The sequence below is a fragment of the Eptatretus burgeri genome, chromosome 9, assembly GCF_056783735.1.
Source record: "Eptatretus burgeri isolate ZD-2024b chromosome 9, Ebu_testis_v1, whole genome shotgun sequence".
Taxonomy (NCBI): domain Eukaryota; kingdom Metazoa; phylum Chordata; class Myxini; order Myxiniformes; family Myxinidae; genus Eptatretus; species Eptatretus burgeri.
In genome coordinates, this window is record NC_140969.1 from 60,969,225 (window position 1) to 60,983,141 (window position 13,917).

A 13,917-nucleotide genomic window follows, 5' to 3' on the forward strand; every position below is an offset into this window, starting at 1 on the left:
GTCTTAATGAGTAATAAGAAGTCAATATTCGAATAACTATGAGAAGTAAATTATAGAACAGGGGTTCCACTTGGTTGTGAGAAATTGAAAGTGAAACTGTTTTCCATGCGTTAACAGGCTGTGATACTACGTCTGCCCTGAAAGGAAAAGGGAAGTTGTCTGCATGGAAAGCTTGGCAAGCCTACAGTGATGTCACTGATGTCCTTATCCCGTTAGCTGATAAGCCCTTCCAGCTGATAGATGAAGAATCCGATGACTTTCGTAGTATAGAACAGTTTGTTGTTATTCTCTATGATCAAACAAGTGTGTCCAGTAGTATCAACGAAATAAGAAAAGACAGTTTTTTTGTAAGAGAAAAAATTCAATGGAAAGGCTACCACCAACTCAGAATACACTGCGACAACACGTAAAACGTGCCATTTACCAAACTGGCATCTGGACAACAAGCACCCTCACAAACCAACCACTACCTTCTCAAAGTGACTTTGGATGGATTAAAGAATCACGAGCTTGGGCTCCTCGATGGCTAACAGTTCCTGAAGTGTCAGTTGCCTGTCGGGAATTAATTTGATGTTCTTGTAAAACAGACTGTACTCGCTGTAAATGTGGACAGGCTCACCTTTACTGCTCTCCTTTGTGCAAATGCAATTGTCAGAAATCAACAAATTGATTTGCACATTTTTGGTGTGTGAATTCTGTGACTATCTCACACTGATATCACTGAACAACAAAATTTTTTTACTGGAGATGTGTAAAGTGATTTAGACTAATTTGGGTACGCTGATTTCAAAAATCACAACCGTTTTGCTGTATCACGTCAGGATTTTCAGTAACAGAAATATTCCCATTGCCTAGAAGTCAGGATTTCAATGAAATTTACAAAAATTCATTTATTCATTTATTTCATCATGAATGCTTCAAAATTATAGAAATTACAGAAAAACTCCACTAGAATGGAATTAAAAATGCTTTAGGCATTTGGCTTTGCGTTTGTGCTGCTCTGTGTCAGTTTCACGATGCAGGAACCAGCAGAAATCGCCCATCATGTTCGGGTTGTGCCGCCCTTGGTAACGCGTCTCCATGAGTGAAATCTCTTGGTGGAATCGCTCGCCGTGCTCGTCCGAGACTGCTCCCAAGTTGTCAGGGAAGAAGTTCAGGTGCTGGTGTAGGAAATGGATTTTCAGGGACATCCTGGAGCCAAGTTTCCTGAAGGACTCCAGCAGCTGCTGCACTATTTCTTCATAGTTGTCCGCGCGCTCGTTCCCCAAGAAGTTGTCCGTCACAGCTTTGAAGCTCCTCCACGCTGCCAGCTCTTTGGGGTTTAGAGTTGTCGGAAAAGTTTCGTACTTCATAATCTGTCGGATTTGCGGTCCAACAAAGACACCAGCCTTGATCTTGGCCTCCGACAAGGTGTTGCCAAACTTTTCCTTGAGGTATAAAAACCCACGCCCATTCAGATCCATTGCCCGTACAAAACTTTTCATCAAGCCGAGCTTTATGTGGAGTGGTGGAAGGAAAACCTTGGCTGGGTCGACAAGGGCGACATGCTTCACGTTGTGTCGACCAGGTACATGCTCTTTTCGCTCTTCCCAATCTTTCTTCGTCCAGTGATTCTTGTCGTCTCTGCTATCCCAGAGACAAAGGAAGCACATGTATTTCGTGTAGCCTGACTGCAGCCCTAACAACAGCGCCACCACTTTCAAGTCTCCGCAGATGTGCCAGTTGAAGTCATTGTACTTGATGGAATCAAGCAGCTGCCGCATAGTCTCATAGGTCTCTGTCATACCGAACGCGTGAGCCAGTGGGACTGATGGTTTCTCGTTGCCATTGTGGAGCAAAACAGCCTTCAAGCTGTTCTTCCCCGAGTCGATGAGGAGGCGCCAGTCTGCAGGATCGTGATCACACCCAAGTTCTTTCAACAGACCGTTGATGTCACTGCAGAATGTCATCGTGTCTTCCATCTCAAAGAACTCAGCCATGTCTCTGTGACGTGCTCTGAACAAGGATATCTTGGTGTTAGGTTCAAGTAGATTCCACTGCTGCAGCCTTGATCCAAGCAGCTCTGCCTTCGCCTTTGACAGCGAGAGATCTCTTACAAGATCATTTAAGTCTCCCTGGTTCAGAAGGTGTGATTCTTGAGTGTCGGGTTCAAAAGGTTCATCATCACCATCCTCTTCACCACTGCTTACAGCTATGTTCTGATCAGCTGGAGGTGTTGGAACGGGGTTCTCGTCATCATGAGGCACAGGTTTACGAGCAGAGACGCAGTCAGCGTACTTGATGTGACCTTTAGTCTTCTTGTTGAAGCCGGCGATGCTTGTGCAGCAGAAATAACAATCATCATGATGATTCTGCGGCTCACGCCATATCATGGGCACCGCAAATGGCATGCTCGCGCGCTTGCCCACCAACCACTGAGTCAAGGTTGTGTGACAGCTTGTGCAGCAGATGTGTGGTGCCCAGCTCTGTTCTTGGTCCCCCACCTTACACCCGAAGTAGTGAAAGTAGGCGGCCTTCATTTTCACTGCTGTAGATATACTTCGCTGTTGATCTTTTTTGGAAGACGACCACAGACATAACAGAAGTTGTCAGGATGATTGGTACAGGAACGCCTACTCATCTTTATCTGAAAGAAAGAAATATAACACAAGTTAACAACAATTGTACGAAATAGACATGTTAAAGACATATGTAAATTTCATTGAAATCCTGACTTCTAGGCAATGGGAATATTTCTGTTCCTGAAAATCCTGACGTGATACAGCAAAACGGTTATGATTTTTGAAATCAGCGTACCCAAATTAGTCTTAATCACTTTACACATCTCCAGTAAAAAAAAAATTTTGAAATTTGTTGTTCAGTGTATTCTGTTAGTATATTTTGTGCCAAACCGCTTCTCTGCTCTCAGCTCTCAGGCTTATATATCTGGGGCTTGGTACAAGAAGGTCCCATGTGCATTTTTTTTCCATTTTGGGGTTTATTCCCTTAAAGTACTTAGTTTGAGTTATATATGTATAATTTATGGCAGAATAAAACACACATTGGCCTCCTGCATAGCATACTACTGCGCAATACACCTTAGTCATTCTAGCACCAGAAAATATAACTAAAACTAAGTACTTTTAGGGAATAAACCCCAAAATGAAAAAAATGCACATAGGACCATCTTGTACCGAGCCCCAGATATATATGTATGTATATATATATATATATATATATATATATATATATATATATATATATATATATATATATATATATATATATATATATATATATATATATATATATATATATATATATATATATATATATATATATATATATATATATATAGATATGTATGTATATATATATATATATATATATATATATATATAGATATGTATGTATATATATATATATATGTATATATATATATATATATATATATATATATAGATATGTATGTATATATATATATATATATATATGTATATATATATATATATATATATATATATATATATATATATATATATATATATATAGATATGTATGTATATATGTATGTATATATATATATATATATATATATATATATATATATATATATATATATATATATATATATATATATATATATATGTAGATCAGATACATATTCTGACCTATTGAATGAAGAAAAATTTTGCAGCTTTTCACAAGAAATGGTTTGACTGTTAAACTTGGGGTAGATTTTGATAGACTGTAAATTGTGATGAATTACGCAATACCTGTGAATATTTCATCTGGGCTCCTAGCCTAATTTTGAATTGTTTGATATATCAAACATCCATACCAAGTTTGGTGCTTGTATCCGCTTTGGAACAATTGACTCAAAATATGCCGATAAGCCACCAGACTTATGTAATCATCGTACCTTTTGTCAATTTTAATTTATTTTGTTCCAGGTTTGAATCCATACCTTCCAGCCCTCATGCTTGCATAAATTTATACAGGACCCTTAAACAATTATTAGCAGTACATAAGGTTTTATAAAATTCACAATCTAAGTTGTTCTTGTTGGTCTCGCCCCAAAGGGGTTGCGAGACTATTGTAATGCCCCTGTATCTGTCTGTCTGTCTGTCTTTGTGTGTGTGTGTGTGTGTGTGTGTGTGTGTGTGTGTGTGTGTGTGTGTGTGTGTGTGTGTGTGTGTGTGTGTGTGTGTGTGTGTGTGTGTGTGTGTGTGTGTGTGTGTGTGTGTGTGTGTGTGTGTGTGTGTGTGTGTGTGTGTGTGTGTATACATATATATATATATATATATATATATATATATATATATATATATATTTTTTTTTTTATTTTTTTTTTTTTCGCTGCAACCGCTTGTCCAATTGATGCAAAACTTAAAACATCATAGGAACTCCCTATGGGGAATATGTTATTCATATCTCTGGCATCTTTGGTCACATGGTATGGCAGCCATATTGGATAAAAGAAAAAAAATGTGGACATCTCCGAAACCACTCAACGACAAAAATTGAAACTTGGTGTATATCATCAACTCCCAATGGGATATATATATATATATATATATATATATATATATATATATATATATATATATATATATATATATATATATATATATATATATATATATATATATATATATATATTGATAACAATGACATCATCGGTGAAGTGGTGTTCGAGCCATAATTAAAAGATCTCCAGAACCACTTAATTGATGGATCTCTAGCAATGGAGACAATAGTTTGAATTTTTTTGGGATGTTCATTTTCATAGCCTTAATGTGCACAGAACTGGTCGTTAAACCTCCTAATATCATAAATAAAGCTCATTATAACCACTCACTTACTCACTGACTGATATTAAAGTTCAGTATTTTCCAGGTGATTTAGAAAGTTGAAATTTCGCGTGCCGCCGGACATCAAAGCCGATACACCAGGAAAAATCAGAGCCATCGGAAAGCGTCCGGAAATGAAAATATCCGAAAATATGTGCAGTCTTGTTGTGCTTACTGTTGGTGAGCAATCTGAGACAATATATACAGCACAGTGATAAGTGTTACAATAGTTAGTGCTGTATTTTCTGGTGTATTAACCGCACCCGTGTTTTTCTCCCCCCCAAAAATTTTAAATGATCATTTTATTTTCTAATCTACATCTAAATACGTTTGTACATTAATGCATCAAGGGACTGCAGGAGCACTGTCGTCCCACCTGGGATGATGACGAGATGGGTGTTGGTCTGACAGAGCAGTGCTTTGTTGCCGGCGGTCTTGTGACATCTGAACGCATCCAGGACTAGCATGCTCCGTCGTTGGGAGAGACCGTTATCCCACCTACTACTCCAGACCGTGCATACTCAGTCCTGGAACAGTCCCTCGTCCATACACCCCTTCCGCTGCACACTAACAATGACGCCGGCTGGAAACTTGCTCTTGCTTTGATCAGGCCCTGGACTGATACTAACAAGAGTTGTACGTTCAAAATAATGTTCATCAAGGGTCGTAAAAGAGTGTTTTATGACCCTTTCTGAATAAGGGTCATAAAACGTCTTTCATCACGATCAAAATGGACATGCTTGTGAAGCGTTGTTCACACACCCGTTTTAAGAAGATTGAGATTGTCGTGTTTTACAACTCTTGTAAGAACCAGTATCAGACGTGTAAGAAATTGGGACTTCACATGAGGACTTTGTGAATGGTGAAGAATGAGGAAATAATTGTTCAGAGTGAGAGAGGTTCGAAGAAGATAGGAGCGCAAGATGGGCCTTTTACCTGGACATGGAAAACGAACTTATTGCGGAGTTTAAACAGATATGTGCTTGAGGACTGGAAATATATTTCGTATTTATTTCTGAGGTACAGACCATTAAAATTGCAATGATGTAAAAACTACACGTGATAAAGCTGAATGTCTAAACTCGGTGTTTGCAGCTAAATCTTGTGTCCCAAACCCATCACTATCTCTACCCACTTTACCCAGTCGCACCCAACTGTCCCTGGACTCTGTATCCTTTTCTCCTGACAAGGTGGAGAGCATGCTTTCAAACCTCGAGTCAGATTCTGCAACCGGTCCAGACGGCATCAGCCCACGTGTCCTCAAAGCCTGCTCTTCTGGTCTTGCTCACCCTCTCTCTGTTCTATTCACCCTCTCATTTTCCCAAGGTCATCTGCCATCTGCTTGGAAATCTGCTAACATCACTGCCCTGCATAAAAAAGGTGCAAAAACAGATCCCTGTAACTACAGACCAATCAGCCTTCTCCCAATCATCAGCAAGGTTATGGAATCCATCATTGCTTCAGACATGAAATCCTTCCTCTTCTCCAATGGCTTGATTTCCAATCATCAATTTGGTTTCAGACCAGGTCACTCTACCCTGGATATGCTGCTACTGCTCTCCCATCAATGGATGGAGGTCCTCAATGCCAGACAGGAAATCCGAGCCGTATCCCTGGACATATCACGTGCTTTTGACACAGTCTGGCACCCTGCCCTACTCACCAAACTCTCTTCCCATGGTATTCAAGGCCATCTCCACTCATGGCTCGCAGACTTCCTCTCCTGTCGCAGTCAACGTGTGGCCCTAAACGGAGTTCTTTCATCCCCTCTTCCTGTGCAGGCTGGAGTTCCTCAAGGTAGCGTTCTGGGCCCTGTTCTTTTTCTGGTTTTCATCAATGATCTCTCGGACTCTCTGGAAAATCCTCTATTTCTCTTTGCCGACGACTCCACCCTCTGCCGTACCATCTGTCATCCCTCAGACCGGCAAGCAGCAGCTTCTTCGCTCACTGCAGATCTGGATAAAATCACAAACTGGTCCAACACGTGGAACATGTCTTTCAATCCACACAAATCTCACACTCTCACTATGTCTCTTCGAAAGGACCGTTTACAAAACCCCCCATCCACTTTCTCAACAATCCTCTGGAAGAAGTCTTTTCTTTCAAGCTTCTGGGTCTCACTATCTGCCATGACCTTTCCTGGGAAAGTCACATTTCCAACCTTGCCTCAAAAGCCAGTCGCCGACTGGGAATCCTCCGTCGTGCAAAGTCCTTCCTCGGCCCTCTTGAGCTCCTGACTACTTACAAAGCTTTTGTCCGTAGCCTGATGGAGTACTGCTCTCCCCTCTGGGCTGGTGCTCCTGCCTCCCACCTTTCTCGACTTCACGCTGTCGAAACCAGGGCTTTTAAGATCATTGGCATCTCCCGCAATGAAGCTGAGTCTTTGGGCCTCTCACTCAATCACCGCAGGTTGGTCGGTGGTCTTTCTGTCTTCTACCGACTCCTCTCCAGCCTTGCCCCCCTGCTCTCTCTGCGATTTGTCCCAACCACATTTCCACAGGGCGCTCAAGGTCCGCCAACAACCCCTTCTGGTAAAACTACCAAAATCACGAATCACTGCTCATCTTCACTCTTTCATTCCTCTTTTTTCCCGCCTTTGGAATAAACTTCCTCACTCTATTCTTTCCCATTCTTCCCTCCAGGCTTTCAAAACAGCTGATCACCACCACCTCTTATCTTCCCCCATCCAAATCCTCGATCTTTTCTACCCCCACTAATCCACCCAAGCCCACTTCCTTCAATTCTCCTGCTTTCCTTCCTGAAAGTCCCTGTAATGTCCATCTTCTCCTCGCCATGTTCCCCGTCCCATCCCCATCCCTCTCCCTTCCACAGTTCACCTGTGTCTGTTCCCCAATGTTTTGTCCCTTCCACTCCCACCCCTCTTGTCTCATGCCTCCTTGCTGTGAGTTGTGTGTTAGCTCTCATACGAGCCTCGACCAAGGTATACAAAAAAAACAAAAAAAAAAAAAAAAAAAAAAACTGACATCTATGCAGCCATTCTGAAGAACATTTACCATTATTTGTGCATGTCATGGATTTTTGAATACGTGTAAGCACATATGGAAAATGAGGAGGGCACTCAGTCGAGTGCATACCTCCACCACATAATACCTGATCCATGAGAGCATATCGGGCCCATTACATTTCCAAAATCCATGCTATATAATAGTTTTTGGCCCTCTCAATGGTGAAAAATCACTTTCAAAATTAATTAATTCTCATATCCAGATCCAGATTCAGATCTTCACCAAAATTGAATCGCTTCTTCCTTGTCATGCACCTAATGTGTCCACCAAGTTTTTGTTCGAATCCATCCACAAGTTTTTGAGATATCGTGCTATGTATCATTTTGGCCCCATCTCTCAATGGTGAAGAACCACTTTTAAAATTCTCGAAGTCTGATCCGGATCCGGATCTTCACCAAGATCTAATCAGTTAGTCCTTGTCACACACCCAAATTGACCACCAAATTTCATCTGGATCCATCCACAACTTTTTGTGATATCCTGCACACAAATAAACAAACGGACAAACAAACATTCAGAGAGGTGTGAAAACATAACCTCCTTCACGTTTGGCGGTGGAGTTAATAAACACATGTGTTCCACTAAATCTAAAAATAAGTGCATACACTTGTTATCCAGATTCTACTGTAATTTAAATTTAGCACTGAAAAATTGATTGTTTTTAAGACTGATTATTTTCTATACTTGTGTATTAACCACGTCCCTGACTTTTAAGTTTTTCCCGCCGATAAAAAAGCACGGCTAATACACCACAAAATATGGTTTATACTTTAATTGAAATGTTAGTTTAAACATTTCTCTAACTGTGAACTATTGTAATTTCTGGTGTTGTAAACTGTGAAATACAAACCTCAGTCGATATCTAGCATTTGAAAATTGTAATTTCTATAACTGTAAACTGTATTGTCATTTCTATAACTGTAAACTGTGAAATAAAAACCTCAATTGATATTTAGCATTTGAAAATTGTAATTTCTATAACTGTAAACTGTGAAATTACAACCTCAATCGATATCTCGCATTTGAAAATTGTAATTTCCAGTACTGCAAACTGTGAAATATAAACCGCAATCGATATCTCGCATTTGAAAATTGTAATTTCTCGTTCTGTAAACTGTGAAATAAAAACCTCAATCGATATCTTGCATTTGAAAATTGTAATTTCCCGTACTGTAAACTGTGCAATAAAAACCTCAATCGATATCTAGCATTTTAATATTGTAATTTCTATAACTGTAAACTCTATTGTAATTTCTAGTTCTGTAAACTGTGAAATAAAAACCTCAATCGATATCTAGCATTTGAAAATTGTAATTTCTATAACTGTAAACTGTGAAATTACAACCTCAATCGATATCTCGCATTTGAAAATTGTAATTTCCAGTACTGCAAACTGTGAAATATAAACCGCAATCGATATCTCGCATTTGAAAATTGTAATTTCTCGTTCTGTAAACTGTGAAATAAAAACCTCAATCGATATCTAGCATTTGAAAATTGTAGTTTCCAGTACTGTAAACTGTGAAATAAAAACCTCAATTGATATCTAGCATTTCAAAATTGTAATTTCTCGTTCTGTAAACTGTGAAATAAAAACCTCAATCGATTTCTCGCATTTGAAAATTGTAATTTCTAGTACTGTAAACTATGAAATAAAAACCTCAATCGATTTCTCGCATTTGAAAATTGTAATTTCTAGTAATGTAAACTATGAAATAAAAACCTCAATCGATATCTCGCATTTGAAAATTGTAATTTATAGTACTGTAAACTATGAAATAAAAACCTCAATCTATATCTCGCAGGAGGTTCGTGATGCTTGCGTATGATCATAAAGCTTGCATTTATTATGTACCTATGGACAAAGCTTGGTTTGTTATATTGCTTACAATGTGTAAGTATACCCCACAAGTAATACATATATATATATATATATATATATATATATATATATATATATATATATATATATATATATATATATATATATATATATATATATATATATATATACACAGCTATGGACAATGGCAATGTACGTGACATAATAGGGTGCATGGATGATGCAGGTATATTTGCCATAATGGTAGCGTGTTCAGTTAACAATGGTATTTTTGTTCAGAATGAACGCATGAGGCGAGACTGTGATCAACCGAGTGCCATTCTCGTTTAATGCAAGTGTCTTCCTTCGATGTTGAAATCTTGCAATAATACGTTGTATATTATGCTCTGCTCAGAAAGTGAACTCCTGTTGTTTCCAAAAATGTTTGCACTAAACTCAATTGGGTTACTGATTGTGTCCATGTTTTAGCAGCATGTAATATATTAGTTGTTAATGGCAAGATGGTGGGTATTCAAGATTCGGTATCTGGTTGTCTTGAACTGCTGCTTAAACTGCTTTCCTTTAGCATCCGGCACAATGTAATAATTGATTCCGATGTACCATACTGTTACAGAGCGTCTGTCCTGCCGAAACAGTTTCTTGACAAGGGTTACATTGGTTGGTTTGCCATTGCCTTCCCAGCAGTAGTTGTGGTAGGAATTTATAATTTGTTCAGGGTGCTGGTGATAGCTCGCCTACTCTTCACAAAAGACACCGTGGGATCTTTAACATCCACCAACTAATGCCGGCAGACAGGACGCCCAGTTTAACATCCATTTGAGGACCGGCACACTCATTGATGAATTTCCCTACCTGTGAAGCTTTATATGGATGACAGTTTATCGCTGAGTCGAGAGTCAAACTCAGTTAGACAGCAGACAGGTTTGTGTGTGTACCTCGAGGTTATCCTGCCAGTGCAATATAATTATAATAATTAATAATAATTATTAATGACAAGAAGAAAGAGTTCCCTTAATAGGAACTTCAACACATCACAGAAGCAGGCCATTAGGCCCATCAAGCCTGTGCTTATCGTTTTGTCCGTGCTCTCTCCTTTTGTAAATGCTGAACATCCAATAAGGAAGTAGAACATGCCATATTTAAAGTCTTTGGTGTGCCTTGCCCAAGGTTCAAATCGATGACCTCCCAAACTCAGAGCAGACGCTCTAACCATTACGCCACCGAGTCTGCTTCCAATATAACTTAACGTATTCAAGTGCTCATGAAGTGCGGTAGCTGTGGCTTCTCATGTTGGCCAATTATAATTGTGAGAGTTCCCTTACGGATTGTCTCGAGTTGGGCGATTGGCATTCCATCTTAAATGCTTCGCCATTATCCGTCTCAGCTGGAATGCTCAACTTTCTCTCTCCTCGACTCTTGGTGGAGCAGAAAATATGACTCAGTTACTTTTACATCTCTACTGGCATGTTGTAATGCAAGCTATTAATATCATTACAAATAGTCAACGACCTTTCCGACATCAATCAAGATTTTCCCAGACAAAGCTATCATCCACTGATTAGAAATGAATGTCAATGTGACGAAGTATCTTATTTTTTTGCGCAGATGCTTGAGAGAATTTCTTAAAAGGGGCACTGAGTTGTATGCTCAGTTACTTTCATAACCTTCCATCAGCGTCAAAGCTGATTGTGAAATATCCCCATTTGTCTGATATGTTCGACCAAAAAAATTCACTTTTCTACACCTTGATCCCACCCACGCTGCAGGACCAATCATTCCAACAAGCCGAGAATCGTTCTCCCTCGCTCTTAACAATAATTTTCTAATTATGGTCTTGAAAAATCCACGTGGTGCTTTCCACAACTCGCAAAGACCGATGAAAAATGAATCGCGACTTTGTGGATCATCACGGACGGGCATGTCCCTTTTCCCCCCACCCCCATGCTACGTCCATCGACCTCAAGCCTATACACTGTGCCATCCGATGCATTATCACCTTCACAATTTGTTTCGTGCACAAACCAACAAAATGCAATTTGTTCAGCACAATTCAGGTTATATTGATCAACTCCAACAAGAAATACCGGTGGAACTAACACTTCGTCGGCAACTGTGTATCAGTGATCAGGCAGTGGCGGAGAGATATTGCATTTCTCAAATATAATTTGCATGAAATGTGTGATTCAAACTGATTTCAGTTGTTATCCTTTTAAAATGCCTTGTTTTTTTAAAAAAATTTGAACAATTCATAATATCTGTATGCCTGGTCTTGACTTAATGGTTAGGGTGGTGGGCTTGGAATCCTAGGATCCTGAGTTCAAATCCCACTTTTCAGTTGAATTAACACCAGGTGGGGTTGACTCTGCCTGTCGTCCTTCAGAGGTCAGCAAAATGAGCGCCAGCTTGCTGGTATCCTGTGCCGGAGTGGCGACCCTTCCAGTATTGTGCCCAATAGCCAAGGAGACTGCTAAGGCAGCACCAACGCTCTGCACAGAGTATGGTCCCAATGGATGGATAATATCTGTAGATGTGTTTCCATTGAGTGGAGCACTCACTTTGCCAAATGAGAAATTACCGTTTGTTGTACATAAGCGGAGATCACGTGCTTCAATCCTGTATTGCACGTTACTTTATTTTATGTTACACAAACACCGTTATTGAATTTGGATTTATTGCAGTTGGTTAAGGTTTTATGGAACCGAGGAAGGCAAGCGGGTAAACATTCGAGTCAGGTGGTATGGTGTTTCGCCCTCTGAGCTGCTCTCTACCTAGCCCATAGATATTATGGCAATTACAAGAAGTTGCCCGCAATGTTGGAGTTTGGCGATTCGTTCCAATATGGGAACGATTTTACCATACTCTCGGAAGTATTAATTAAACATTGTGCAAGAACATGGAAAGAATGATGTTGTGCTGCTGGACTTGCCACACATGCAGCGGCCCCCAGGTGACATTTCTCTCTGCTTACTCACTGATTTGTATTTGAAGGGCTATCAGCGTGATGCTCGGGGATCGGTGGAAGCGCATGCGTTACGAGGAGAAGTCTGTCTATGAGCAGGAAGCCAAGGCTTTGGCCATGGAGCAGAAACGGCTTAACCCTGATTGTTGGAAACGGAAACGAACCAACTCGGTGGGTTTCTGCCATGAGCACTTTCATCGAAAACTCTTCCTGTGCACTTTTCAACAAACAGGCAATCCTCTATATATTACACACACGGACCAAAAAAATTGTGTCGTTTGCACTTTGTGTTGAGATTTGAATTTTGTTGTGTACGTTCCGTTGCTGATGTAATTGATTGTTTTTATTTTAATCTGCCGCCATTTTGCAAATGTACCAGTTATTACCTCCGTCATCGAAGGTGAAGGAGGTTATGTTTTCACCCCTTTCTGTTTTATATTTGTTTGTGCAGGATGTCTCAAAAAGTTGTGGACGGATTCGGATGAAATTTTTGTGAACAGATTGGGTGTGTGACAAGGACGAACTGATTCGATTTTTTTATGAAGATCCGGATCCGACTACTAGAATTTTTGAAGTGTTTTTCACCATTGAGAGATGGGGCCAAAAATGATATATAGCACGATATATCAAAAAGTTGTGGACGGATCCGGACGAAACTTGGTGGACACGTTGGGGGTGTGACAAGAAAGAACTGATTCAATTTCGATGAAGATCCGAATCCGGATCTGGATACGATAATTATTTATTTTTCTAGGTGATTCTTCACCCGTGAGAGATCGGGCCAAAAACGGTGATACAACATGATATCTCAAAAACGTATTGGACCCGATATGTTCTCGTGGATCAGGCATTGCACGGCGGAGGTATGCACTCCACTGAGTGCCCTTCCAGTTTGTTATGAATTTATTTTAAGCTTTCTTTTGCCTCCTCCTTTGAGACGTCTCATTTTTCTATTCATCAACATGGCGCAGAAGCCGAGGAAACGTTTTTAGTTGGAGAGCTGGCTGAGCTTCATTCTCAAATTTGCGCCCAAAAGGTTTGTTGATCTCATTGGCCAGTGATGACCATCCGATTTATAAAAAGTGATTTCTCAAGTGCGGATTTGTTGGGGTTCAGGATTATTTGATCCTTCAAGTCGACCCTTCTAGCCCTCCCAATCTGAACATCGCGCCCAAACTAGCCCTTCGGTATTTGGACACATAATGTGAGATGTGTTTTAATTACATTTGTTAAGAAGTTTTAACACCTGGGGTTAAC

At 39.8% G+C, this 13,917-nt stretch overlaps 1 protein-coding gene across 7 annotated transcripts in view; it reads left to right on the forward strand.

Annotated features, from left to right (window-relative positions):
- The window catches only part of LOC147020189 (HMG box-containing protein 1-like), a 111,506-nt gene that overhangs the window by 81,647 nt on the left and 15,942 nt on the right, over positions 1 to 13,917 (forward strand). For 3 of the 7 annotated variants that reach the window (XM_085895307.1, XM_085895310.1, XM_085895311.1), the window contains one exon: positions 12,690 to 12,831. The exons of 3 other annotated variants lie outside the window; for them this stretch is intronic. In XM_085895307.1, coding sequence (XP_085751433.1) covers positions 12,690 to 12,831 — 142 coding nt within the window. Of the gene's footprint in view, positions 1 to 12,689; positions 12,832 to 13,917 lie in introns of those variants that run through there. One more of the 7 variants, XR_015061691.1, reaches the window with a different exon arrangement.